Source organism: Cnephaeus nilssonii, assembly GCF_951640355.1.
Source record: "Cnephaeus nilssonii genome assembly, chromosome: 10".
In the NCBI taxonomy this organism is placed as follows: domain Eukaryota; kingdom Metazoa; phylum Chordata; class Mammalia; order Chiroptera; family Vespertilionidae; genus Cnephaeus; species Cnephaeus nilssonii.
This window is the reverse complement of record NC_137081.1, coordinates 57,260,861-57,288,305: the sequence shown is the minus strand read 5'-3', so window position 1 is coordinate 57,288,305 and position 27,445 is coordinate 57,260,861. Positions and strand designations below refer to the sequence as shown.

Below are 27,445 nucleotides of genomic sequence, written 5' to 3'. Positions count from 1 at the left end.
TCTCCAGGGTTATGTCAGGGATCACATGGAAACCATTTTTAATCTACTAAGAAGTCTGTAAATGTAGGCAAGATTGCTATTGTCTCTGTGAAACACGCTGCACTCTGTGCTTTTCGTATGAGTGATTCTCAAGTAGAGCCCACTGGATGCTTCTGAGTTCAAAGAATTAATAGAGATCAGGTCTCAATTAGAGATCACTTTTATTTTATTATTTTTTTCTTAACCTACAGGATTCCTTACTGTCTCCTCTATTTTTTTCTCAAATGATTCATTCTTCCCTCAGTTTGAGGGTAGATTTTCCACTCAAAGTCAACTATCAAATGACTCTATTTCTCCCAAACACACAAACATACACACACACACCCCTTAAAATCAGTAAGGGCTATTTATTATATTATCGGGGTTATTTACTCTAGAATAGAGGCAGTGAGCAGCTGTATCACCAGAATAGAAAAATTATGGACTTTAATGGGCGTTGAATAAAAATGCGATTGAATGGCTAGACATAATGTGATACTAACATAACGAATAGGCTAAAGGGTGCCAAGGCAATAACTATTTAAAATATATAACATAATGTAAGGAGTGATATGGATCTACAGGAGGAAAATCCTTTTCCTGAATCTAGTTTTCAAATTTTAGATTTCTTAAAAAAAATTACAAAGCTATAAAATCTTGCCAGTTCAATATTTAGATGGAATAAAAAATGAATCAAGTAAGAATAACATTTCCACCCATTTTGTTTAGGCTGCCTATAAAGAAAAAACAACCAAACTTATTTCTCAGTACCCACCCATAATATTTCTCAGTACCCACCTTAGACAATATCTTTCCATGGGTCTCATGAAGCTTAAACCCTCATATTAAATCTTATACTTCCTGCTTTACTGTCACTGTAGATGTAAAAAATGACTGATGGTCATCTTTGTTTATAATTCTTCAGAGATTTCAACAGAAACATTCAAAATTGCCTATTTTTAAACCTCCCCAGAGGTTACTGAGCCTAAGCTAACATCAAGTTTTGATACCTACTTATTTACCTACAGAAGGTATTCCAAATAATTATATTGTCACTCTCTTATTTACACTGGACTCCAAAGTTCTCAATTTTTCACATGGATAACCTACAAAATAAATATTATGCTTGCCTTCACAGGAAACATTAGCATTAGCAAGTATATTTGTTAATTTGTTATATTATCTAACTTACAACTTTATTTCCTTACTGTCTGCTTAGAACTTCAGCTGTTCTAAGTTAAAACATTAAGATGCAGGGGAAAAAACAACAACACGATAGAAAAACTTTAAATAAAGGTCACTATTGCCATAAAATGGGATGTCAGTTTTGCAATTCATTTGCACTTTCCCACTAAGCTGGGTGGAGTTGAACTAAACAAGTCAGAAATATTTATGAAATACGCTCATAGGAAGGGGCATCCCAACCCATCAAAAGCGACTCTCTTCCTCTTCCACAGGGCGGTGAAGGCCAGGGATGAATTTCAAGAGTTGTTTCCGGACACTCCCCCTTCTGCTTTTTCGGGGCAGAGTCCCAAACATGCTTGAGAAGTTGCTCTCCCACATGGGAGACATGGACCCACTGCTGGCAGTACTGATGCTCCGGTTCCTGGAAGATGACTTCTTCAGAAAATCGTCCCCATCCTTAAGGACAAAGCACTCATCATCGGTGCTTGTCTGCCGGCTGAAGGCTCCCTTGCTCGAGTCCTCAGACACCCATGTCTGGTAGCCGTCCTCGCTGTCCATTGTCATGGAGCTCAGCCAGCTCTTACAGCTGCTCTCACTGGATAATCGATTCCGGTCCGGGAGGGCTGAGCCAGCCCCCGGCAGGGTTCCAAACAAAACTGATTCATCTATGTCCATGTTTTCCAAACTTGAGCAGTTAGCTGCATCACCTAGAATGCAGAAAATAAAGTCTATGTGGAATGGATCTGAGCATTATCACACCCTACAAGTAAATACACCAAAATTCCTCTTCAAAGGGTAAATAATATTTTTCTCTGAGCCTTGACTTGCATGAATAAATGACTGGTTATAAGGTAATTTGATAAACCTTATAGTAGGATTTCCAAAACTAGTTGCTCATGGCTTACCTGCCATGTAAAAGGGTTCATGGTCATGAAAAGAGTAAGGCTAGATTAAATACATTTAAACCAAATTCTTCATATGAGAAAAAGTTCTATTCATGTGACAGCATGCCAGCATGACTTGTGAATTTTTGAAAGGATCATTTTTAAACTGAAGTGACCCTGCAACCTTTTATTAAAATTCTTGATAAAGAAATGGGGCTTTAAGGAATATACTTGGAGAAAGCTATCTTATAGATTTTTTCCATTTAGTTCCTCTTATGTTTAACTACTGTCCTTTTTAGTGATTAAAAGCTTATATTAACATTATTTGACATGTAGGGGAAACACAGGTATAAAACCTGCACTTGTAGGCTCATTATACAGAAGTCAAAAGTATTTAAGGCAAAAAGGATATTGTCCAGTCTCAATATCCCAAGTTTCATATTAGAATGCTATAATACTTAAATGCTCTGAAATGGTACTGTACCCAGAAAATAGCCCTGTCCTCAAATCCTATCTAATAAAAGGATAATATGCAAATTAACCATCATTCTGTCATAAAGATGGCAGCACCCATAGACACAAGGTGGCGGCTCCCAGTCCTCTCAGCCTCGCTGGAGTCTCCCAGTCCTGGGGAGGGCGGCCGCTGAGAGCGGGCAGTGTGAGTGGCCTGGCAGAATGCTTGCTTTGTCGCCACAGCGACAAGGCAAGCGTTCCGCACCCGGCCGCAGATGGGCCTCTGGCCAGCCCAGGGTGCAGAACACTTGCATCATCACCCCAGCGATGAGGCAAGTGTTCCATGCCCAGCCGTGGATGGGCCTCTAGGCCTCAGAGAGCCTCTGGGCAGCAGGCGTGGAGCAGCCAGGCCCCTCAGAGAGCTAGTAGTGCACGGATTTGTGCACAGGGCTACTAGTAAGTAATAATTCATTTGAAGGAATTGAGTTTTATCTGCTTAGCTTAATTTTTTCATCAACCTTTTATAACCTACATCTGGGCTCCCCAAATTCAAATTTTATTCACATACCAATATCCTGTCCCACCACCCTTGCTTCTATACTGGCTGGTATAATTCGAAAAGAAAGCAGATTATCTGTAATACCAGCCTGAGAAAGACATACATCAGCCCCCTAGATTCAACCAATCACTGATCTAAAATATTTGAGAAAAAAAATAATTCCAGAAAGTTTCAAAGAGCAAAATTTGAATTTGCCATGGCACCAAGCATTACACTGAATCCACATGAATGAAGTGAAATATAGCATACCATTTGGTAGCCTTACATGTAAATATAAGTTGTATGAAAATACTATAGCATTTTATGGAATGCACTTGGGCATCTTGAATTTTGGTATCCATAGGGTGTGTCCTAGAAACAATCTCCCATGGATGCCAAGAGTTGACTGTAATTAGATGGTAAGTACTTCAAGAAAAACAATAGAGACTAGCTGGCATGGCTCAGTGGTTAAGCACTGACCTATGAACCAGGAGGTCAGGGTTCGGTTCCTGGTCAAGGGCACATGCTTAGGTTGCAGGCTCAATCCCCAGCAGGGAGGCATGCAGGAGGCAGCCAATCAATGATTCTCTCTCATCACTGATGTTTCTATCTCTCTTTCCCTCTCCCTTTCTCTCTGAAATCAATAAAAATATTTTTAAAAGATTTTTAAAAAAGAAAAAGAAAAGCAATAGAATATTGACATTAAGAAATGGTTTTATTTTGCGTTGATTATCTCTACTGCTGCTCTCCTTTGTCCTTGGTTGACAATATAAAAGGAGACTGTTTATTTTTCCTTTTGATCTGCAAGGTTAAGTATGGCCAGCCCTCAGTGAGTGATTAATCATAATTCTTTTTTTTTTTGCTAATACAACCTACTTTATTTCATTTTGCAATGCTTTGATTAAAGAACAATTGCTTTATAGAATTTCATGCCCTGAATATTTATTCTAGATGAGAAAAAGTAAAAAAGAACTCCTTCAACTCTCAAAAAATTTGTACAACAATGGCCTTATGAGGATTCAGTCTCCTTGATTCTTACCTAAGGTCCTTGTCTCCACAAGGCCATTCCTATAGAATTCCAGGACAAAGCCCATCTCTACTCCAGAATGCTCCAAAAGTGAAGGCAAAGGTTTCCCAAACCTTCGGGTCTACAGAAACCCAAGAGGTAGCTAAATTTTGTACCTGTCTTGCTAGTAATCTTCAGACGCCCAAAAAAATCTGTTATGATTTTTTAAAAAAATATTAAGTTAAATACATAAAAAATAGAAGTAGCTCATACAAACTTTTTATCAAAAAACAACTTCAACACAATTTCTAAGCCATAAGTTAGTGCCTAATTAAAAATTAAAAGTACCTTTTTTGTAAAGAGGTTATCATTTTTGACAGATATCTGGGTTATAAATAGAGACTTTAGACTTGGTATTATTTGAAGGAAATATAACCTATCTTTCACACCCACTCTGCTAGTGGTTTCAATGAATTATTTATACATACAAGTTCTTCAGGTCACACTAGTCACATAGCAAATCGCAAATCAACAAATTTTAAACTCATCCCTTCCCTTTAGAATGTACACAATGGCAAGAACAATGATGTTACTATTATTATGATCATTCACATTTCTGTCTTGGAGGTCATAAAGGAGAATATCTCTGCATTAATGTAACCTATACAATTTCAACAAGTGATAGGAGCTCTACGCAAAAAGTGTGCTACCATTCCAGCCTCAGTAGTTTCTGGGAACTACACAGCCCCTGAGCCATGGACGTTCTCAGGAATTTCACTCATTTGCTGAAATCAGGCCATCATTCCTACTGCTCTTCTAACATCTCCAGGTGCCTCTTGCAAGCGTGTGCATGCAGGTGCGTATATGCATGCTTGGATGTGCATATGTTATGTGTATGAAGGAAGGATGTGACTTGACTTATCCCTCTTCCAAATACATAGGTCACTCCAAAGAAATACAAACTAGTATTCATTATCCATGCTACACATTTTTTTCTTAAAATGATGATAATCTTAATGCAACTTAGAGGCAGAAATACTAAAAGGGTGAAATGTTAGTGTGGTTTCTGAACAGGAAATCACATTTACCATGAAGCAGGCGCTGTTCCTGTAACTGCAGAGTTCTGAGCTCCACCCATTTCTTCTTCAAGGTTTGCTGAGAAAAAAGAAAAAAGTGCCAATATTAGGAAACCCCAGTGAAATAGCAATTTACTTCTAGGTGTTGAGATTTGTGATTAATTTTTTTTTTCCTTTCTTTCTGGCACTAACAACCTCCCTTGTTCATTTGAAAGATGTTTTTCTGTATAAAAGGAGGATATTGGGAAAACTACTTTCTCAAGAAATAATTGAGTAGCACCAAGAAGTTGAAACCATGACATCATTTCAATAGGAACAATGAAAGCAATAGAAACAATAAAAACAGTAGACAATAGAAACAATAACATTTGTATATTTTTATTTTAAATAAGTATTATAGAACCAGATTGCTTAGGTCTGTGTCCATGTAGTATCTGCTTAGACAGGGACTTACATTCTAGGCTTCTCCCACATGCAGGATGAAGATAATAATAGAACCTAAACACTGGGATTGTCATGCAGGTTAAATGAGTTAATAGATGTGAGATGATTAGAACAGTGACTAGATCTTAGTATTGGTTCAATAAATACCATCATCATCCTTTAAGCCTGGCGCACTAAAACTTTTAGAAAATAAAAAGCTGTCTTTTCTGCTTTTTATTTTCTACACCAAAAAGAGGAAGTCTACCTGTTCTGAGAGGCTTCGTTGGAAGGCTAAAGTTAAAACACTGCTTAGCACCCTGACTTCTTAACTGCTTCCTTCCCCTGCTGCCCAGCACCTGAGAGCCGTGGCCCAGGGTGGGAATAGAGTGGCTGATGTGATGATCAAGGTGTGATGATCAGGGGAGGCTTGGACCAGCCCATGACTGGGCTGAGGTGATGGGAATTGAAAGCCAACCAGGCAGAAAGCATCTGGCAAGGCACCATCAAAGGCTCATTCTCTCTCCTGCTCTTTGTTCTCTACCCCACCCTTTCCTTTGGCATTTCAGGGCCCCGCAGCCAGCCCAGCAGGCAGGCACAGCTCAGCTTTGCCTCCGGACCCCTAGTGGGAAAGGGGTCCTTCACTTGACACATCTGGGAAGGTCAGAGAAAGTCTAAAAATGAAGAGAAAAAGAAGTACATTTGAAAGGGGAAGGCCTAAAGGAAAGAAAAAAATAAAATACAAGAATGTCATTAAATGCTTAAGGGAAAATGGCTGGTTCCTCAATTCTGGGCCTAAACAATCACTGGGCAGGATTTTCCAATCTCTGATAACATTTAGCAGCAATCCTATGATTGCAAATATAATATTGCAAGCAATAAATTCAAGCCATCAAGTTCTTGTTCTTTCTGTATTATAATGTAGTCCATATGGCTCTAAGACTGCTGGGCTACCTGAATCACAGCTGTTATCTGTGTACACCTTTCATCAGTCACACGGAGGTCAGAATTAGGGAACCAAGGAGTAAAGAACTAAAAAGATCTGGCCTATATACCAACCCCTTTCTTTTTTCTTCAAGAGGCCTATCTCCTGTAAAGGAATCAAGTCTAGTAGGGGAGCATGAGGCTGGCTTTACAGTCAAAACTAAATAGAAAGAAGAGGAAGTTGTATTTCTGCACCTACTTATCCAGAAATACAAAGTCAGGGCTTGTTACATACCGAATTTTTTTTTAAAAAATAAAGGTTTTAAAATATCTAATCTGTTGATCTGGCCCAGTCATCTAAGTATGTCATCACTTAAACCAAGGAAATACCAGTGTAAAGAGCAGATACGTCAAAGTGACTAAGAGTTTTTAGTTTATATCTAAGCTTCCCTATTTTCCTCAGAGCCTGTTTCTGATTTCTATTAACATCACAGTTGTATATTTGCACCAATTTAATCTCTCACCATTAGAAGACAAAGCACATGGGAGATTTAACTATACTGGGCCACATCCCCTCACTATGCCCAGGTCAGTGCCTCACATAGCAACAGCTCAATGCATATTGATTGAATGGACATGTAAACTAACGGCTCCCTGAAACAACACTCAACTATCACAGATTAAATATTTTGTATTGGATATATTTCCAATGTTTTCAGTCTACATGAGACACCCATGTCAGTTAACTATTTCCATGGCACTTTACTACTTTATAGTGCTTTCATGGATAACCTGCTATTTAATTTTCCTAACTGTACAAAAATGTCCCAGATTAGAAAATAAAGGTTCAATATAGCAAAATATTTCCCAAGGGCTACAAACCCAGTCAGTGACAGACCTAGATTAAAAAGTAACTCCCCCCGTTAGCCCATTGGATGTACTATTTTCATGTTAAACTGTGAATTATAGGTCATGAGAAAGGGAATCCCTGAAAACACAGTCTTTGATGAAACAGAATGCACCCTTACATGCTAAATGTCATTCTGTGAGGGGAAGCCAGCCTGACCCTGGTTATAGGTCATACCCAAGAAACTTCTGGCTTAAGAGATGAACTGAAAATTTTATCATTTCAAGATTAGAAAAGGAACAGACATGCAAGAAGTAAGCAGGAATGAACCCAAAGTCCTGCTGGACCTGAAGAAACAGAAAGAGGTACTAGGAATGTGGATCTTAGGGTGATACATAGTTTAAATACACTTATGTGGCACAGGACAGAGACGAGTTTCCTGCTTGAGAAAAGAACCTTGGCTGAAGCTCCAGCACCATGCAAAGGAGGCTGGGGAAAGGGTCTAAGGGTGGCAATGGCTCACGTAGAGCTTGCACCTAGCGGGGCAGGAATACATAAACACAGCCTCAGGACCCGAGCCAAGCAGCACACTGACCCTCCAAGGAAGGCCTCCTAGCTGCCAGACCTGGCTCTGGGTTGGCAGCCTTGATATGTATCATGGAGGCAACTGCCCAACTATCACACTGAGCAGAAGGGAGAGGCCACCATGCAAGGGAAGTAGGCAATCTAAATTTCAAAACACCCGCTGAAGTTTAGTAACAAGGACAAAAAAACTGATCATCAGTGTATGGATTCTCTCCAAGTAAAATGAAAATAGAAAGTGTCCAAAAAGACTTTAAAATGAGGATATTTATGATCTTCTGAGAGATAAATGATAACAATGTGTTAATAATAATAAGAAATTTGAAACAAAAAGGAATAAGAACTGATCAAAATAAAAAAGAGCTACTTGAGAATAAAAAATTAACTTTTAATAGAAGGAACACATTCTGTATGGAACACAGACAGCATTACTGAAGCTGTTACTAAGGAATTCAAAAAGAACATTAAAAAGATTAAGTAATACAAAATATGAAAGAGCAGGTAGGCAGCCTGGAAGGCAAATCAAGGGACTCAAAAATAAGGCACTCCACAAGATAATTCAGGGAATGGTAAAAAAAGATACAGTTGACCCTTGAACAATGTGGGAGTCCCCCCCACACCTACACAGTAAAGCATCTGCATATAACCATATAACTTTTGACTCCCCAAACTTAATTACTGATAGTCTACTATTGACTGGATGCCTTTCCAGTAATATAAACAGTTGATTAACACTTATTTTGTATGTTATATGTATTATATACTATATTCTTACAATAAAGTAAACTCGAGAAAAAAATGTTAAGAAAATAATAAGGAAGCGAAAATAAGTTTAGAGTACTATATTTAATGATGCCATAGGTTTATATCGCCTGATTACAAGATGAAAACTAATTCATGTGTATTAATAAGTGAATCCATGCAGTTCAAATCCATGTTGTTCAAGGATCAACTATCTATTCAAAGATATCAAGCTGATAGTTTTCTAAAACTAAAGACAGTTTAGATGGAAAGGGCACTGAAGTTCTAAGTTCTACGCAGTATATATTTAGAAATGAATCCAGATGCAATCACATTGAGGTGAAACTGTAGATTGGTAAAGACAAAAGAACAGCTTAAAAGCAATCAGCAAAAGATAACAAATTGGCACAAATTGAAATACTCGGTTTTTTAAAAGACTCAAAAATCCTCTAGAGCAGAGGTCCTCAAACTTTTTAAACAGGGGGCCAGTTCACTGTCCCTCAGACCGTTGGAGGGCCGGACTATAGTTTAAAAAAACCTATGAACAAATTCCTATGCACACTGCACATATCTTATTTTGAAGTAAAAAAACAAAACGGCAAAAACACCCGCATGTGGCCCGCGGGCTGTAGTTTGAGGACGCCTGCTCTAGAGAGAACTACCAAGAAATAAAAAGATGAGAAGGCATAGAAAGTGGAACAAGTAAAAATGGGGACATAATCAGTTGTGATAGAAAAGAAAAAAATGAGAATAGAATTTTTATTAAAAACTTCATGCAATTATTTAAAGACTTTATTAACAAAAAGATAATTTGACAAAATTGGCTCCAGAAAAAACCACAGCACCCCATAAAACAGAAAGCCTGAGTAGTTTATAACTAATAAAGAAACTGAAACAATTTAAAGGTATTTTCACCAAAAAAGAACTTCCAGCCCTGATGGTTCAGATAGTGTTACAAATATTCTACAGAGAACAAAAACGGAACATGTTCCCTAGCTCATGCTAAGAGGCCAGTAAATGTGATACCAAAACTAAAGAAAGAACAGCCTGAGGGGGGAAAAATATAGGCCATTCTATCTGAAAAGTGAAGCTACCTTCAAATATCCTTAAGAAAATGTTAGCAAACCAAATCTATAAGTTTATAAAAAATGATTATAAATTATGGATCAGATTGGGTTTGTTTTAGAAATTCAAGGGTGGCTTTACATTAGAAACCTTTAAATGTCATTCACCATGTTGACAGATTTTTTTTAAATAAAAAAATGAGATGACCATCTTAACACATGCAAAAACAGGTATTTGGTCAAGTTTAATATACAAGCCCTATAAAAACTACCAGCAAACTTGGTATAGAAGGGAGCCTCTTTAACCTGAAAAGTATATTCATAGAGATAGCTCATTCTTAACATGAAAGAGACAAAAAATTCCCTTTAAAGTCAAGAACAAAACAAGGATCCCCACAATTATAGTTTCTGTCAACCACTGTATTGCAGGCCCTAGTTACTAAGAAAAAGAACTGAATGTCATTCTTAACAGATAGTTATTCTCTTTATAGAAAGCCCCAAAAAATCTATAGATAATTTATTAGATATTATACAGTTTAGAAAGGTGTTTGAATATAGTGACAGCATAGAAAATGTTATTTTACATATTTATACTTTAATCTCAATCAAAATATTAATTGTAAGTAAAGAAACTATAGAAATAAAATCATAAATTATAAAATAATAAATCTAACAAAGACTTATAGAATCTTTTTTATTTCAAAAACATTTTATAGTTTATTCATGCAATTATATATATATTTGTTATATTTATTCTTAAGTACCTTCTAATTTTTCTTTCTTAATAAATATAATATTTTAATATTAAAAGATTTTTAACTTATTGTTATTGGTTTATAAATCCAATAGTCTTGCTGATCTCCCTTTATTCTAATAAAATGTTTATAGATTCCCTTAGATTTTTCTGTATAGTTATAATTTTATTTGTAGATAAAGTTTTGCCCCTTTACCTCCAATTATTCAACTGTATTTGAAATAAGAAAAGTAAAAACCATAAAGATGTCAATTGATTTTATTTATTCTATAAATGCAATTCAATTTCTATGAAAATATAAACAGAATTTTTTTTCCCCAAAGAATTTTACAAATTGATTTTTAAAATAACAGGAATAAGCAAAATAGCAAGATGTTGGCAAAAAAGAAAACAGGTCTTGTTGATTAATTAGATGTAGGGGAAGTGTATACAAGATAAAATATAAATACTGTATAGTAACTCCATCCTCAATGGAGTGAATACTAATTAATGATAATTAATGGCTCAATAATTTAGAAGTACATACTTCATAAAGAAAACTAACAAATGGCAGCTATTGCTATACAAAACCCAAGTGAGCAGCCTGTCTACAGCAAACCCTGCGATCCTTGCTCAGAGGGGCTGCAGCCCTGGGATACAGAGGTCCTTGGAACCGGGCAGGGGTCTGCAGGGTTCTGACCCAGGTGTACATGAGTGAGGGTCTGAACTCCATGGCCTGGCAGAACCCCTCCAGTCTACTAAGACTTTTTAGACCTTCAAAGAGCCATACCAGGAAATTTTCACTGAACACCCTGCACTGTGCACTATCCCAGGAAATTTTCACTGAACACCCTGCACTGTGCACTATCTCCTAAAAGCTTTATTTTTTCCTATTCAAAGTTGATAGTGTGCTTGCCAATGAAAGCAGATTCAAGGACAGCCAAAGGAGTGCAGGGAGATTATTTTTGTGGTAAGAATGAGGCAGAATGGAAGGATGCAGAGGAAGACAATAGGAAACAAAACTTCCAGGCCCTCTGCACACACACACACACACACACACACACACCTTGGGAAAATGACAGAGACCAGCTCCTCCTTCTTTGTTCCCCCTCACCTACCCCACACAAAATGTAAATCAAGAGAGAAAGGTGCATTAATGAAATGTTCTTTAATTGATGTTCTTCCCTGTTGCCTTTCTGAGCCTCATAGACACACAGAAGGAGGAAGGAAATGATTTGCGCTGGTTTGTGAAATTTAATATTCCTGCAAAGCCAATTGTCTGGCTCTTGATAATTCAGCATTTTAGACTCATCATGACATTTCATCCTCAAGGGCTATCTCAATTCCTCAAATAGATCTTCATTCTACCACTCACACATTCAAGGATGAAAAATGTTCCTCACTGTATAAAATTAAATTACCTTTAAAACTTGCAGCTTTGCTTCAAGCTCGGCTTTCTTGAGAATTGCTGTTCCATTAAGAGTCTCTATCCTGTTTTAAGAAAAAAAGGAGGGGAGGAGAAGAGCATGAGTGATTCATTCAAACAAGTACCATCCTTATGAAGTACTACAATTTAAACAGACTCCTTAAAAGGCAACATAAACGTTAAGATTCTCCTGGCACTAAAAGTATCTGGACCTACTTCAAATCTAACAACATTCAGAGAAAGAAAATGGGGAAAACAAACAAAAACTAACTCCCTTGGGGAGGGTGACTGAAAGATTTTTGTTAATTTGTAAATTGTAGCTCATTTTATAGAAGCCCCTGTATGGCAATGGTGGTTGTTTTCTACTAGAATCTATTCTTGTGGGGTCTGGCTGAATCACCTCGTCCATTTGGTGAATATTTATTGGACATCTACTAAGTACCAGACTTTGGACACCATGCTGAGCATGAGGAATATAGCAATAAGAATAGCAAGCAATGAGAATAACAGTAAGAATTTCAAACAGTGGCATCAGCATGCTATTCCTTGAAAAGGAAAAATCTTTTCCTCACTAAGGTGTCAGGAGCTTTTATTTCTGTAAATTGTCTTAACTTTGGAGCTAGAACAAAGAAAACCAGAACTACTATCAGTTAGTAACCTTCATATGACTCTCTCATCTCAAAACCTTTTAAACTCACAACTTTAATCCTAGAATTATCTACTTAATGGTGTTCTTTCTCCCTATACCTTTCTAAAAATAAAAAGACTTGTTCTATCCTTAGTGATTTGATTTGTTTTGTGGGCACAAGTTAAGGGCTTTATTTTCACCATTAAGCCATCAATCTGAATAAGATAAATTTTATGTCTGAGTCACACACCTAAACATTTTTAAAGTATTGGTTCAACTTCCTTCTGATAAATAATCTGTAACTTTAAAGATGCAAGAATTTTTCAAGGCATCTATAATAATAAAAGAGTAATATGCTAATTAGACTGAACAGCCGAACAACCTTCCGGAACGACCAGTGGGCAGGGGTGGGGCCAGGGAGCCTGCTCCACCAGGTCAGCCATGGTGGTCTCCACGACCCCCCTTCTGCAGAGGCAGTGGGAGAGGGGGCGGCGCAGGCCCAGAGCCTCCGCAGAGGATGGACAGGGTGCTACCGCAGTGCCTCAACCTCCCACAGCCCCTCCCCCAGCTGGCCTGGCCCCAGATTGTCCCCCCCCCCCAGTGGGTGGGGGGCAGGGCCAGTGCTAAGAAGCAGTGAGCCCAGCTTCTGGTTGAGTCACACTCCTCCCCATGTCCCCCTGCTCAGCCAGAAGCCAGGCTCGTGGCTGGGAGCACAGCAGAGGTGGCGTGAGCCTCTTCCACCTCTGCAGCAGGCAGGCGGTAAGGAACAAGGACTGTGAGAGCCCCGGATTGCGAGAGGGAGTTCCAGCTTAGGCCCAATCCCCGGGGGATCCTGAACTATGAGAGGGCACAGGCCAGGCTGAGGTGCCCCCTCACCCCCCAGTGCATAAATTTTGTGCACCAGGCCTCTAGTGGTAAAATACTAGCATTAAAGGTGGAGATCAATTTTCCTCAATTTATAATAGCATCATACCCAAGATAATGAGATGATAGCAAGCCAAGACATTATCTGCTTCCTCATTAGAGCAGTCTTGATTGTGAGCAATGGTGAGGATCCCTGTGGATCTGTTCCATTGGGATTTTTAATATCAATCTGACCTGTCCAAGCAACAGATGTCTATGGACAAAACCTCAGGCCTAGATTGGCTGCTCTCTTCAGTATTCGTATAGACTATCATTTTCCTGATCTCTGGCTTTCCCACTGTCTCCAGCCATTACTCTTTAGATATTTCCTGAGGCTTACATGAGCTTTAGTTAAGAACAATCTTCTGGTGCTGATAGAAGACTGAGTCCAACTCTATGGATCCTATGAGTTCGAGTAAAAAGAAGCTTGAATCTGCAAGGCAGAAACCATATAGAATCCAAGAGAAAATGCAGACAGTTAGACTCAGTCCTCTATCACTAGCAGTCATCTTCCAAAACTACTAGACACACCCAAAACATCCTTTGAAGTTTTAGACCACCATCACTGAAGAGTGGCCAGTGGATTTTCTATTGGCAGCTTACAATGAGCAGCTGTGCTGTGGCTGAAGAGAAGAGATCTTGGCATCCGGAACAGGTGGCCAAATCCCAGCCCTGTGACTTACTAGATGGTTGATCTTAACTAAACCTCATTTCAGTCTCAGTCACTTCACCTATAAATAGGAATAAAACTAACCTCATGAGGTGGCTGTGGAGAAGAAATGAGAAAGTATAGGATCTGACATAATCAGAATAAATCCTAAACTACCTAGCCTGGTTCATAGACCCATACTCTGCCCCCAGGCCAACTCCCTGTCTTTGTTGTCGTTGTTGTTAATCTGCATCCAAAGAAATTTTTTCCATTGATTTTTAGAGAGAGTAGAAGGGAGGGTGGGGAAGAGGGAGATGAAGAGAGAGAGAGAGAGATCGATGTGAGAGTGACACATCCATTGGTTGCCTCTGTCACAAGCCCCAACAGGGGCCAGGAATCAAACTTGGAACCCTTGACCGGGAATCGAACCCATGACCCTTCAATATATGAGCCAATGATCTAACCCCTGAGCACATTTGCCAGGGCCCAACTCCCTGCCTTCATCCCTTATTATATTCCTCCTAATTCACCAACCACCAATTACACTGGCTTTCTTTCTCTTCCTTGGATGTTCCAAGCCCATTTTGACCACTAAGAGACCTCTGTCTTTACCTTAAATGCTCTCTCACTAAGAATTCATATAATCATCCTTCTCTTCTTTTAAGTCTCAGCTCAAAGTCCACCTCCTCAGAGAGGACGATTTTAAACACGTAAGCTAAAGTATCAGCCCTCTTACTCAATGTTCTAACCCATTCCTTATTGTACTTGCTTCATAGCAGTTATGGATAATTAAATATCAAAATTAATTTTTTTGCAGGTTTTTCTTATCCATCTCCTTCCATATCCCCTGAGCCTATCCCAGTGCTGGAAACACAGTATTTGCTCAAGAAATATCATTTTAACAAATGAGTGAATTCCATCTTTTAACTAAAGTTTAATTAGGTACTAAGGATGGTATAGTCGAAAAAATAAATCTCCAATAGGGGAGACCAGTGTCCCATTAGTAAGTTTGGAATAGTAGCAGGGGTGAGTGTGTATGTGTGTGTGTGTGTGTATGTGTGTGTGTGTGTGTGTGTGTGCAGGGTGGGGAGGGCTGTCAGACTTGGTTCTTCCTTCCAAATGGAACACTCGATGAGAAAAAAACTATTGGCTTGTGGTATAAGATGAAAAACTCAACCATTCAGACCTTTTATTTGTTCTAATCACAAGATTATATCAGCCATGGAAATTGGATCATTTTTTTTGTCTGTCCAAAGAAAATGAGTGCCAGTTTAATTGAATTTAATGTTATTTTTTTAAATGCTCTCCCTCCCACTTGGATGTTTGGGCTATCGATGTCCTCTGACTTCAGATGTTGACAACATGTTCAAGTTTGAGGAAACCTTGAGAAACAAAAGGAACTGATAAAAACGTCTGTATCCAGTTCCAAAGCTATGGTGCACTGCCTCCCTTCTTATGAACCTGAACAATAAGTCTATTCATTCACTCAACAGGCATTATGAGAGACCGTAACATTTCTGAAGCCCCATGGGAAGCAGATGGATAGTTACGTTAGCAGGTTTCCTGACGATCTGATCAGGTCAACAACTTGCTTGTGGGTAAAGCCTTCTGTGCCCACACCATTGATATTTGCAAGGACATCACCTGGGAGATGCCAAGAAAAAAATGTGTTAATGCGGTTGATTAAATAATCCTTCCTGACATGCAAACGAAGAAAAACAAGCAAGCCTCAAACCTTAGCAACATAAAGGCACTAAGAAAATCCAAAGCAACAATACTGTCCCGACCTTCACTATCAAAAAGTTTTCTCTTCTTGCTATTTAAATAATTCTTAACATGAGCAAAGTTGTAAGTTACCGGCTTGCAGGCCGGCACAGTGTGCTGGGCTGTCCTCCTGGATTTTGCAGATCAGAGTGCACGGCTCTGAGGTGCAGGTGTTCTGGTTCTGGAGCCTGTAAGTCTGCAAAAATTCAAGTGAGACATAATTACTACTCCAAAAACTCAAAATCTATTTGTCAAAAAATAAAATGGTGTCAGTTAAGTGGTATAATGGTAAATGCAAAGAACAATTTGGAAAGGCTTTCCTGAATATAAACTGAATCAAATATACCAATTTTGCAATCCTACCAGATAATCTTCAACCAACCCCATTCATTAAAAAAAAATAAAAATAAAAAATCTGCCTAGAGAAAAAAAGTGGGATAAGACTGGCTCAAGCTTTTATATTTTTAGGCCTAAGAGACCACCTCATGCTATCATTATGGCATATTTCTTGAGGAAAATTAAGTTTCTAATTTCCCAAATGGGATTTAAAAAAAATGGTGGCCAAGAGCAAAGAGAAAGATGCCCATGAGGATCTCCCATGCTAAAATACTCGATACCAATACAGGAGCCGACAAAACAGTCCATGTCCAGCAATGGAGATATGCCAATGATAGTTCTTTTACATTAGAGTTCTGCAAATAATGACAATCTGCCCTGCATTAATTCAAAAGTACTATAATTGACTCAACCACTTTCATTTCTGAGCCCTTGCTGGTACACCTGTCTTGAATAATCACTGGTTCATTAGTCACCCAACCAAATTAGAAAAAGTTATGCTTCACATCTTGCCTCAATTTGGCAAGAGCAGTTTTTGTTTTTGTTTTTCAAATTGTACCAAGAGCACTGGATACATGTTTGCTAGATGACTTAAAGCCAACACACATAAGTTATGAAGTCTAGTTCCATTTATTTTTTTTTAGACTCAAAATCACCATTCTGATTCCTAAAATTAAACCACATTCCAGAACTGCCTCCTTATGAAGGAATTAATGTCTGATGAGCATTCCTTCTTATTTTTTTAATGTGTTTTTATTTATTTTTTTAAGGAGAGAGGAAGGGAAAAGGATAGAGAGACAGAAACATTAATTGACTATTTCCTGCATACCCCCTACTGGGGATCAAGCCCGCAACACAGGCATGTGCTCTGAGTGGGAATCGTACCAGTGACCTCTTGGTTCATGGGTTGACACTCAACCATTGAGCCACACCAGCTGGACCCTTCTCATTTAAAAAATATATGTTATTGTTTTTATTGATTTTAAAAAGAGAGGAATGGAGAAGGAGAGAGAGAGGGAGAAACATTGATGTGAGAGAGAAACATCAACTGATTGTCTCCCATACGCACCCCTACCTGGGATCAAACCTGCAACTTGTGTATGTGCCCTGACTGGGAATCGAACCTTTCAGTGCAGGGAACAATGCTTAACCAACTGAGTCACAGTGGCCATGGCTCATTTCTTCTTATTTTACAGACTTAGGAGCTCTAGAACCAGAAGGTAGTCATGTGCAAGTAACTTCTACAAATTTGACTTTGTTAAAATATAAGGTTCTATTCACTCAAGAAGGCATTTAGAATCCCCATATCTTAAGGTAAAAGGGACTTTTAGAGGTCACGTAATATATTTCAAATCTCTGTAAGAGACCCTTTAACAGTTTTTCTGCCAGGAAGTCTTGCCACAGCCAGACTTTTCCATTCCAGACCTTTCTGGTATAAGAACCATAGCTATAACAGACACTCCATTTGGAAACCACTGTTATACCAACTCTATTAGCAGTGAGAATATGCCCTCCAGGTCCAGGGATCAAAGTGAGTGCAGTGAAGGAGAAATGTTTGCCAACTGTTATAAAATTTGTGGGTTAGAGATAGGGAAGAAAAAGCAGAGGTCCCAAAGTTATTGGGAGAAATAACTGTTGAATCTCTCTCTCTCTCTCTCTCTCTCTCTCTCTCTCTCTCTCTCTCTCTCTCTTTTTCTATAACAAAACCAATCCTTAGAGACACAAAAGTCACATTGCCCTTTCTCATACCCAATGACCTTCATTCTAACACTTGTCATTTGCTGATCTTCTACTGGTACAGACACATTACTAAGTATTTTGTATGTGTTATTTCATTTGAAATTCCTAAAACCCCCATAAGGCAGGTGTACCTGAATCTAAAGTCTATGTTCCCATCACACTCTATGATTCTCATTAGCAGCATGTGAGTAGCAACCCATGGAAAACCAGAGAGGACAGTGAAGTTGTTCTCTTCTAACCACCCGTTCCCTTGGTAGACCAGGACCCACACAGGTGTTAACATTATGAGCACATGAGGCTCTGTCTGGTCTTCAGAAAGTTCCCACAGCATTTCCTCTATTCAATGAATATGCAAATCTTGTAAGTACTAGAGAAGAGATACAGCATGGAGCTGGTAATGGAAAGCATACACCCAAAAAGAATGTCCAGAGGAGTGGGTTCCCGCAGTACTGAGATAACACATAGGTGCTCCGGTTCAGAAGTGAAGCCATTAGCTCATGTAGAGCTACAAAGGTTCAGGGTGCTGTAGCCTGTGGTCTACTAATGACGCTTGCTCCACATAGAATGTGTGTTTATGGTATGGGGGACACACATGGGGGCTAGTGACATATCATAGAAGCGTGAGAAAAAAATTCCTATTTGTCACTTTAAATAAGCGTACGTGAGTAGCCACTGATCCTGCTTTCAGTAGCAATGGCTGCACATCCTTGTGCATAATTCTCATTTAAAAATAAGCAATCATAAAACATATAGTCTCTGCAATATAACAGGGGTTGCTTTGTGTGAATGGGGAGAAAGCATACTACTGCTTTTAGAAGCATAGTACTGATGGACGAATTATAGATTTACCCAAGTTTTAAAATAGAAGAGGTCAAAAAACAGAAGGTATCTTCTGTTCTCCTACAGCCTCTCCATGTTCATTGAAGACAGAGCTCCATTTTGTTTCTTTATTCATAAAGCATGCTTTACTTAGCAGCTTCCTGTTCCTTATCTTAAAATACACATTGACTTTCCAATTGTGGAAAGTCACCAACGTTCTCTGAAAGCAGCACCAAAGCTAAGACCTAAAAGATGATGTGCGGTATAAGAATGTGATTGTGCAAAATGCATCTAAAAGATCCACAAAAGTGTAATGGAAAAAACACACAGTTAATACTTAAGCTACTACTGTACTTAATTGCATTAGATCTCATTTGCCCTAACTCATCGTCTTTACAAATATGGCCATTTAAAAAGCAGACAACAAATAAGAATTGAAGTTCTTAGGCTATTACATAGAAACCTATAGACTGTTTTAAAAATTTCCCAGAGTACGAAGCACTACGCAAATAGAGCAATGTTTTTAAGTGTTTCCAATAAGTATAAAGTGTCAAATTAATATAAAAGGACAAATTTGTCATAAAATAACTTTTTTTTCAAAATTTAGTAGGAGTTATATATGAATGCAGTCTATATATACAAGTATATATGTTTTCAAGTATTTCTTAAAAATCGAAGTATAGATTTAAAATCTGACATGTAGTATAAAAATCATTATGCAAACACAGCAGACATGCAAATATTCAAAATACACATCTATGAAGAGTAGTTCACTCTCTTATTTAAGACCTGTCATGGAACATATGTAATACTTTCAACAATAAGGATAAAATAAAAAGACCTGGCTGAGCATTTCTGATCAGTCTCAGACTTTCATGGAGACTGAAGCAACTAAGAACAAGGAGTTGAGCAAGTCTCAGGGGTTTTATTTTATGTGTTTCAATGTTTTCTTTCCTAGATGGTACCAAAGACACTAAAGAACTACCAAAATAACCACACACTGAATAAAAATCATAGTCTCCATCATTCTCTAACCCTTACTTCATTCTTGCTTGGCAAATATCATGACACTACTGGTGCCACTGTCTTTATGAAAAGTTTGAAAACTGCCCACCTGAATTTCAAATCCAAATGTTCCATTATCCTGCTTCTCCACAGTAACAAGCTTTCTGTAATAAAATATAAAAAAAAAAGTTGTAAAAAACGAGGCATAAAGAGCAAAGTATCATATTTGTCACATACTTATTGAAAATAAAAAACAGCCACAATTTAAAATAGCTGAACATTTATGTAAATTGTAGTATTGTAAGTGTGTGTGTGTGTGTGTGTGTGTGTGTGTGTGTAAATAAGTCTGGAGAGCTGTGTTCCTAAATATGTTGGTGAGAAACCAAAAAAATAAATGAATCTCTTTACCTTTGAGACCAGGCAAAGTCACCTAAAGAACTTGATCTCGTCAAAGCAAGCTGAAAAATACAACAAGCACATCATTACCAAAAGCTCCTTAAGACACATCTGTAAATGTTCTAAGTCACAAAGAACTTTGTTCTTTATCACCTTCTTTGGCTCAGCTCAAAGAAGGTAAAGGCAGTAATTTCCATTCTTTAGTGGTAGCAAAGGAGAGCTGGCAAAGGGAGGCGCAGGCATTCTGTTTAAAAGATTAAAAAAGCTCTGATAATAATACACTGTGGCAAGAGTCAATGTAATGTGGCAAAACTCCAAAGCTTCCCAAAAGAACTTCATATCTAATCAGTGTTAAAAATAGACTGAGAGATTAACCATAGCAATTTATAATCACACTGAAATCCAAAGAAAAATAACACCCGGAAATGGCATGCAAAGCCCAAATACTTAATAGTTTTTGGATATTCTGATGAAATGACCACGTTTATAGTAATAGTTACTTTAAAATGTTACTTTTTAAAAGCAGGTTAAAGTATTCTCTAAAGAACTGATTCATATGCAGAAATACAAACCAAGTAAAGCCAAACACACAGAACCTCAATTCTGTTTATGATTTATTTTTGTAATAGTTTTGGAAGAGTGCAGTGAGATTTCCAGCCAAGGAAGGAAAAAAGGAACCTCGGAATGGTATAAATGGCATAAAGAATATCACCTTCACTTTATGTTTTGGAAGAAGATCATATACACATAAAATTCCAAAATACAGTCAACCATTGTAAATTGAGGAAAAACTAATAAAAGGTGGCATCTAGTTTTTCTAAGTGATCAAATGAGTTTCTGTGTGTGTTTTGTTTGTTGAGGAATTAACAAGTACTAATTAGCCTTTTCTCAAGTGTTGGTCCTGGGGCCCTAAACATAAATATTCGTGCTCCAAGCTTACCCACGATGTTTAACTGTCAACCTAACATAAATTGTCAGGAGATCAATGCATAGTGAGTCTACACAAATACAAATAAAATAGAGGATAAAAACTGGAAGGAGAAAAATGCATAGAAGGAATTAATGCCCAAAAGAAATCCTCATTAAGGCATTTGTTAGGAGAGAAGCCCACAGCCCTCTAAGGAATTGGAATTACCTAGTACCGGGTGCCAACATTCTGACACATTTTCTGGAAGGCTCAGTGTTAGGGCAGAGTTTGGCTGTTGGTCAGTAAAGTTAATGTAATGGAGCACTGGTTTATTCCCACCGAGTTGATGTAAATTAATTACATTTTTCTTTTGCATCAGTTCAGGACCTCAAATCATTTATGTCATCCTGTAGTAGTAATAGGAAGGCTCAGACACAAAAATATTCTCTTGAGTTGCTGCAAAGTATTTATTTTCAGCTTACTAGTATAAGGACTGACTGTGGAAGAGCTACAACAATGTGCATGGTTCATTTCAGCCTGATTTTGTCCTGGGAAGAATCAATAACAAGAGTTGGGACCATTAAGCTGTATAGTAGGCTAACTAACTTCTAGTGGAAGAGAGCAGGAAACGATATTCCCAAGCATTCTCAATCTTTCCCTTACATTGTTACTCTCATTTTCTTAATCTGTTTTACTATTTGCATCTCATTGGCTTTTATCCTTACTTCAAATTATAAATTACTTAGGTGGGTCATATCTATGTTATTTATAACCATAACCAGGGTTTATATTTAAAAATATGACTCTTGCTATTATTTAGCAGATTAGTCATAGCATTGATAGGAACCTCAAGATTTCATCTGGTCCACCCTCAACCTACCTTCTAAATAAAATAAAAAAATCATTCTAGATAGATCAAATCTAAGATTTTTTAAATCCACACAACAACTCCAAGACCTAAAGAGGAGGGATCATAAACTCAACCCCAGGCATCTTTATATTGGTGGCTAGCAAGGGGTTAAAGAACTTTGGGTACTCAGCAGTCCTAATTGAATTGCCAAATTGCTAAACCTAGCGTTCTCATGTTAGATAATGTGTAATAAGAGAAGGAAATTTCCCCACCTCTCTCCTGCTACCCTTTCTATCTAGCTAATTGACTTATTGAAAATGAAAATTAGAGGCATAGCGGGTACTCAACTCCTGTTGACTGCCTGATTTGGGTTATCAGTGACACACCCAAAAATCAGACTACACCAAATTATAAATTAGTTTCCACTCTGGGTTAGCAAGGAGCCTGTATTAGGGACCTAACACTTAAATAAGAAAAACAATTTAAATAAAGTAGGCACCATCAAATTCCCTGACACGTGCCACTTCTTGACACAAAGACTACTTGCTTTTGATTAGAGCTGTCAGATGCAGGTGATTTGGAAAGGAATGTTCTCAGGGTTCAAACTTGCTCTCACACCAAACTACCTGCCTAAGTGCAAAGAAGTCTGCCTAAGGTCTTATCAGAGGTCTGACACTTGGGAAAAGGTTTTCCCTGCAGCCCTTTCCCCAACGTGAGCAGCCCTGTTCTAGGACCTAACTAGAGGAGTATCTACTCCCAGCCTGCCCTCCGGAGTCTTTTCTCAGGGTGGTAGTGACGGCACGAAAACTCATGAATGAGGCACTGGTGTGTAATGAACAGCATATGCTGGCAACAGCTGTCTTTTATTACACATTATCTAATATGAGAACGCTAGGTTTAGCAATTTGGCAATTCAATTGCGACTGCCGAGTACACATAGCTCTTTAACTCCTTGCTAGCCACTAATGTAGAGATGCCTGGGGTTGGGTTTATGATCCCTCTTCTCTTGGTTTTAGTCAGATGACTTAAAAATCAGGCGTTAATATTCGAGATGTAATTTTTCCTGCTATCCAGTGATTTACAATGTCCCTTTTTAGTGGGAAACCAAGACCAAAATGCTTCAGCTGTTAGCTTGCAAAAGAGGGATGACCTGTAGCTCAGTCAGATTGCCTGCCAGGCTCAGAGGAGCTCAAAGGTCAATACTGTAGCCACTCCTGCTGTTAAGTAACAGATTGCTACTTCCTGGTCCCCACTCTGAGGACTCACTTCCTGAAAGTGTTGAGGGAGAAGAGAGAGGGGAGGCACTCATCCATAGGTGAGGAGTGTTTTTGTTTGTTTGTTTGTTTGTTTGTCTGTTTCCAAAGTTCCAAATCATGTGCTCTGCGCACTTTCCTGTCCCCTGCCTCACTCTCCCCAGTTCCTCCCTGAATACAGCTTGCTTGCTTTTCCCTTTGAAAGCAGGATTCTTGGGATGCCAAGACTATGTAGATGACTCTAAGATACAGGGAAATAAAGGCATTGAACTCACTTGCTTAACTTGTAAGTGCTCTTAAGGAACCCAAAGAGGGTTTCAGCTCCCCAGGGAAGTCCCATGGTGAACTCAACAACCCCTTTTCTCAGGAAGAACTGTTGAAACTTGACTCCCAGCATGCAACAGTATGGATCAGAGAAGACTTTTCCAATTCTTTTGTGGTGAAATTAACAGTTTTCTACCTAAAATGATTCATTCAATGAGCAAAATACCTTCTAGTTAGGAGGAGTACTTGGGAGTTTTGGTAACAGATGGGTGTGCAGCCACAAATAATGCAAAAGCTCTTCACGGGCAGGACCCAGCCCAGAAATACATGCATCACAGACTTGAGCACAATATTCCGTATCTGAAGTTTTCAGTAAAATTACCCTTCCGGAAGTTGTCTGTTTAGTAATACAATTGGCCCTGCACAACATGAGTTGGAACTGTGCAGGCCCATTATATGTGGATTTTTAAAATAAATAATGTAAATGTATTTTCTCTTCCTTATGATTTTTTAAATATTTTCTTTTCTCTAACTTACTTTATTATAAGAATACAATATATAATACATATAACTTACAAAAAAAGATGTGTTAATCAACTGTTTATGCTCTCAGTAAGGCTTCTTATCAATAGTAGGCTCTTTAATAATTAAGATTATGGGGGAATCAAAATTTATACGCTGATATTCAACGGTTAGCACCCTTAACCCCCACATTGTTCAAGGGTCAACTGTAACTGGATAACCAAGAGAAAATCAGGCCAAGAGGTTCAGTCTGTGCATCACTAGTGCATATTCAAGCTTCTCACAGGTCAGGCCCCTGGCCTCACTACAGCATTTGGTAAAAACTGTTTTCGGGGAGCAACCCTAGTCCTTGGGCATTCCAATATTTCTAAAGACTTGTCTTGTGGACCCTAGTCTCCTTCCTACAGCGTTTTCCATTGTAGATATTTTCCCCCTAACACTATGTTCAGAAATAGAAATAGGAACTGCACCAGGTTGTCTATCACCTCCTACAAATACAGACAGGTATTGAGATAAATATGCACACACAGAAATCTATTTTTAAGCAATTCGGAGTGTAAACACCCTAATGATTCTGAAGATGCATCTGAAACTACAGGCTAACCAGATACGGCTTTGCAGAAACCAAAGCCAACAATAACGAGAAGTGTGAATTGTTGACGTCAACCCTGAAAGGGTTGAAAATAACAGTGGGCAGAGAAACACCTGCTCTTGTGGTGGCCTCCCAGAGATCTTGTTGCCTGCAATCCAGTCAGAGCCAACTGGGCGATTATTCTCTAAAAACCAGTTCAAGGAAATGGACCTCCTTTTGGAAAATTGTGTAATGTTGGGATTAACTTGCAACAAGTCTTATTGATTAGTTGTATAGAATCAAAAGTATCATGTACAAGAGTTTTGTCTTGCCTTTTTTTTTTTTAAAGTAATTCTCATAACAGTAAGAAAAAGCTATTTGACTAGGAGGAAGGACCATGAGAAAGGGGAGAAGAAAAGACCTACAAAAGATGAGAACATACAAATAAATAATTTGTGTTAGAATAAATGTGTAAGTATATGTATTATACACATGTAAACATATACACACACTTCTGTGCATCTCATATGCTTAAATCCCTCTCTTCTTCCAATAACCTCCTACTGATTGCCTTTTTTTAAGTTCATGCTATCTTCACTCAGGCTTAAAATCCAGAGGTCCCTCTTCCATCTTCATTGCCTTTGGTATTCAAAACTTTGCGTCTCTTCTCCATTTCTTCTTTCTCCAACGAGTGTAAGAGTTGCTCCCTCACCACTAGTCTCTACCCACTTATCCATAGACCATATTTCCAGAATAAGATTCCTAAATCCTTCTACTGCTCAAACACACTCAATGGCTCCCTGTGCTGCTCAAATTGGTGCTGTCTCAGGGGAAATGCCCAAGTGTTTTGCAAAGCAGCCCATCTCTGAGGTCTCCCCTCACCTCCCACACAGACACTGTGTCCTCCTGACCCAATAATGTGTCCTTACCTAAACATTCCCTGAAGACCCAAGATCTGTGCTTCAGCATTAAAAATCCCTTGTTCTGGAATACCAATATCTGGAATATCTCTCCTTCAAAGTTGTATTCAAAAACACAAAGTATTTGGATTCCAGCATTTATGCTGTTTACTTTGTATAACACCTACTCATTCTCCTGCTTCACCGTAAACCCAATAAGGACAGGAAACATGTTCTTCTCATCTATTGTACCTCCTATACTGCTCTTTTTCTGAAAACTAAATAAAGATTTTGGTACTTCCAATAGTTGCTTTTTTTCAGACAGGTAGTAAATTGATGGACATGCTCATCATTATGTTAAATTTAACATCATAAAAGCACTTTTGCATTGAAAAGATTGATAATCTAAACCATGGCAAATGATGCCCTTATCTTCATTGTGAAAAATCCCAAGGAATCAGCTACATACATCACTGAGAAAAGATCATGACTACCACTATGCTCTACTCTCTAATTCCAAAATTAAAAGGTTTACATGGAGCACATGATACATTTGCAACATTTAAGGGCAAATTTTATGCTCTAAAGCAAATGTAAGTATTTTCTGCACAACTCATATCTAAATTCAGATATGTACTTGGTGCATTATAGCAGGTTAAATAACTGAGAGGTGTTATGGTTTTAATTTTTGTTAATTGGAAGTCAAAGAATAAAAAAATGTTTACTATAAATCCAGTTAAACATGAGTTTTTTCCTAATGTGTTTCCCTCTCTGGGGAAATACTTTGCAGTAAAAATAAAAGTAATAACATAATTATTGAGCATATACTGCATTTCAGTCTCGGTATTAAACACTGCATAGTTCTCACTTAAGCAGCTGAAGAGCCCCAAGGATGGTTCTATTATTATCATCACTTTAGGAAAAAGAAACCTGAATCTTAGGGAGGCAAGTGACTTGTCCAAGATCCCACAGCTCTTCAGTGACTGAGCTGATGTTCAATCTGCACTCACTTATCTAATTCGAATATTTTCAAGAGCATGAGGTACGTGCCCATGCCTCAAAGCTGAAGATAATTTAGTCCACAAAACTTGTCCTCAAAAAAAGCACTGTCATTTGATTATGAACTGAAATGACTATCTAAGACTGGGAGTGAGGCTGGGAGGAAAAGAGTCGATGGGACACACACAGGGGGAAAAATCAAGAATTCTCAAACGGGTCATGTCTATAAATAGCATCTTCAAATTTGATGAAGATTTGACACCTCTCCAAATGAGAAAAGCAATCTTCTCTTAAGTTTTGTCATGACAAAGAAAGTTTTGTTATGGTCTTAAATTTTGGGACCAGTACACTAGTACTGTCCGGGCTCCTCATCTTCCTCACTCATTCTCTTAGAAGCCTCTAAAATACCAATTTCAGTATGAAGTCGGACAGACATATCACTCTGCTCTCAAGAGAACATGAACCCTCTAAAAGTTACAAAATAGCAATCGTACCTGCTTCCGTCCGCGAGGCAACGTAGCCACAGTGTCAGCCAGCATTTGAATCCTTCTATTATCATCCATGGAAAAGCTGCCTGTGAGTATGGAGTATGAGCCGCATGCTGGACCAGCACAGCAGTCCACCAAATTGCCATTGCTGCTCTGGTGCATGAGCCTTGGTAAAGACATTGTGCCTAAAGATCACTCCAGCTGGCACATGGTTGAGTGGCCTTGCAGGATGGGGGAAGCTAAAAGTATAACCCTCTGACAAGTAATCAGAAGTAGCAAAGCAGAAAGCGCCCATGTGACTTCTGTGGTTTGAGGTACTTGTTACAGAAACCCTATCTTGCAGTTCACTCCCATTTCTCAGTGGCTTTTTTCTTTGCGCTCCTGAGAGAACCTAAAGCTACTTTTTACCACTAAAAAAGAATCAACTTATTTCTCCCCCCTTCAAACAGCCAGGACTCTTATGCGTTCGTGTTCTCTGACAAGTTGTGTTCAAAACACCATCTGCCTTTTCTTTTTTAAAGGAAGAAAAATTTTCCCAAGTTCTGCCATTTGTTT

General features: G+C 38.4%; 1 protein-coding gene across 1 annotated transcript; it reads right to left on the bottom strand.

Annotated features, from left to right (window-relative positions):
- Positions 1-385: 385 nt before the first annotated feature.
- Positions 386-27,139, bottom strand: CYTIP (cytohesin 1 interacting protein). Its single transcript, XM_079782090.1, has 8 exons — positions 26,897-27,139; positions 20,150-20,199; positions 19,851-19,905; positions 15,935-16,037; positions 15,628-15,721; positions 11,893-11,962; positions 5,173-5,239; positions 386-1,910 (listed from the first exon to the last, which is right to left on the bottom strand). The coding sequence occupies exons 1-8, from the start codon at positions 27,068-27,070 to the stop codon at positions 1,447-1,449; spliced, it is 1,077 nt and encodes a 358-aa protein (XP_079638216.1). The 5' UTR covers positions 27,071-27,139; the 3' UTR covers positions 386-1,446.
- Between the last annotated feature and the right edge of the window lie 306 nt (positions 27,140-27,445).

Excerpts from the sequence above, each read along its gene's own strand:
- CYTIP (XM_079782090.1), bottom strand. The coding sequence starts at position 27,070 with ATGTCTTTACCAAGGCTCATGCACCAGAGCAGCAATGGCAATTTGGTG. Across the intron at positions 19,906-20,149 it reads GACTTTGCCTGGTCTCAAAG|AAAGCTTGTTACTGTGGAGA; the intron begins GTAAAGAGATTC and ends ATTTTATTACAG. Across the intron at positions 15,722-15,934 it reads CTGTGCCGGCCTGCAAGCCG|GTGATGTCCTTGCAAATATC; the intron begins GTAACTTACAAC and ends GGCATCTCCCAG.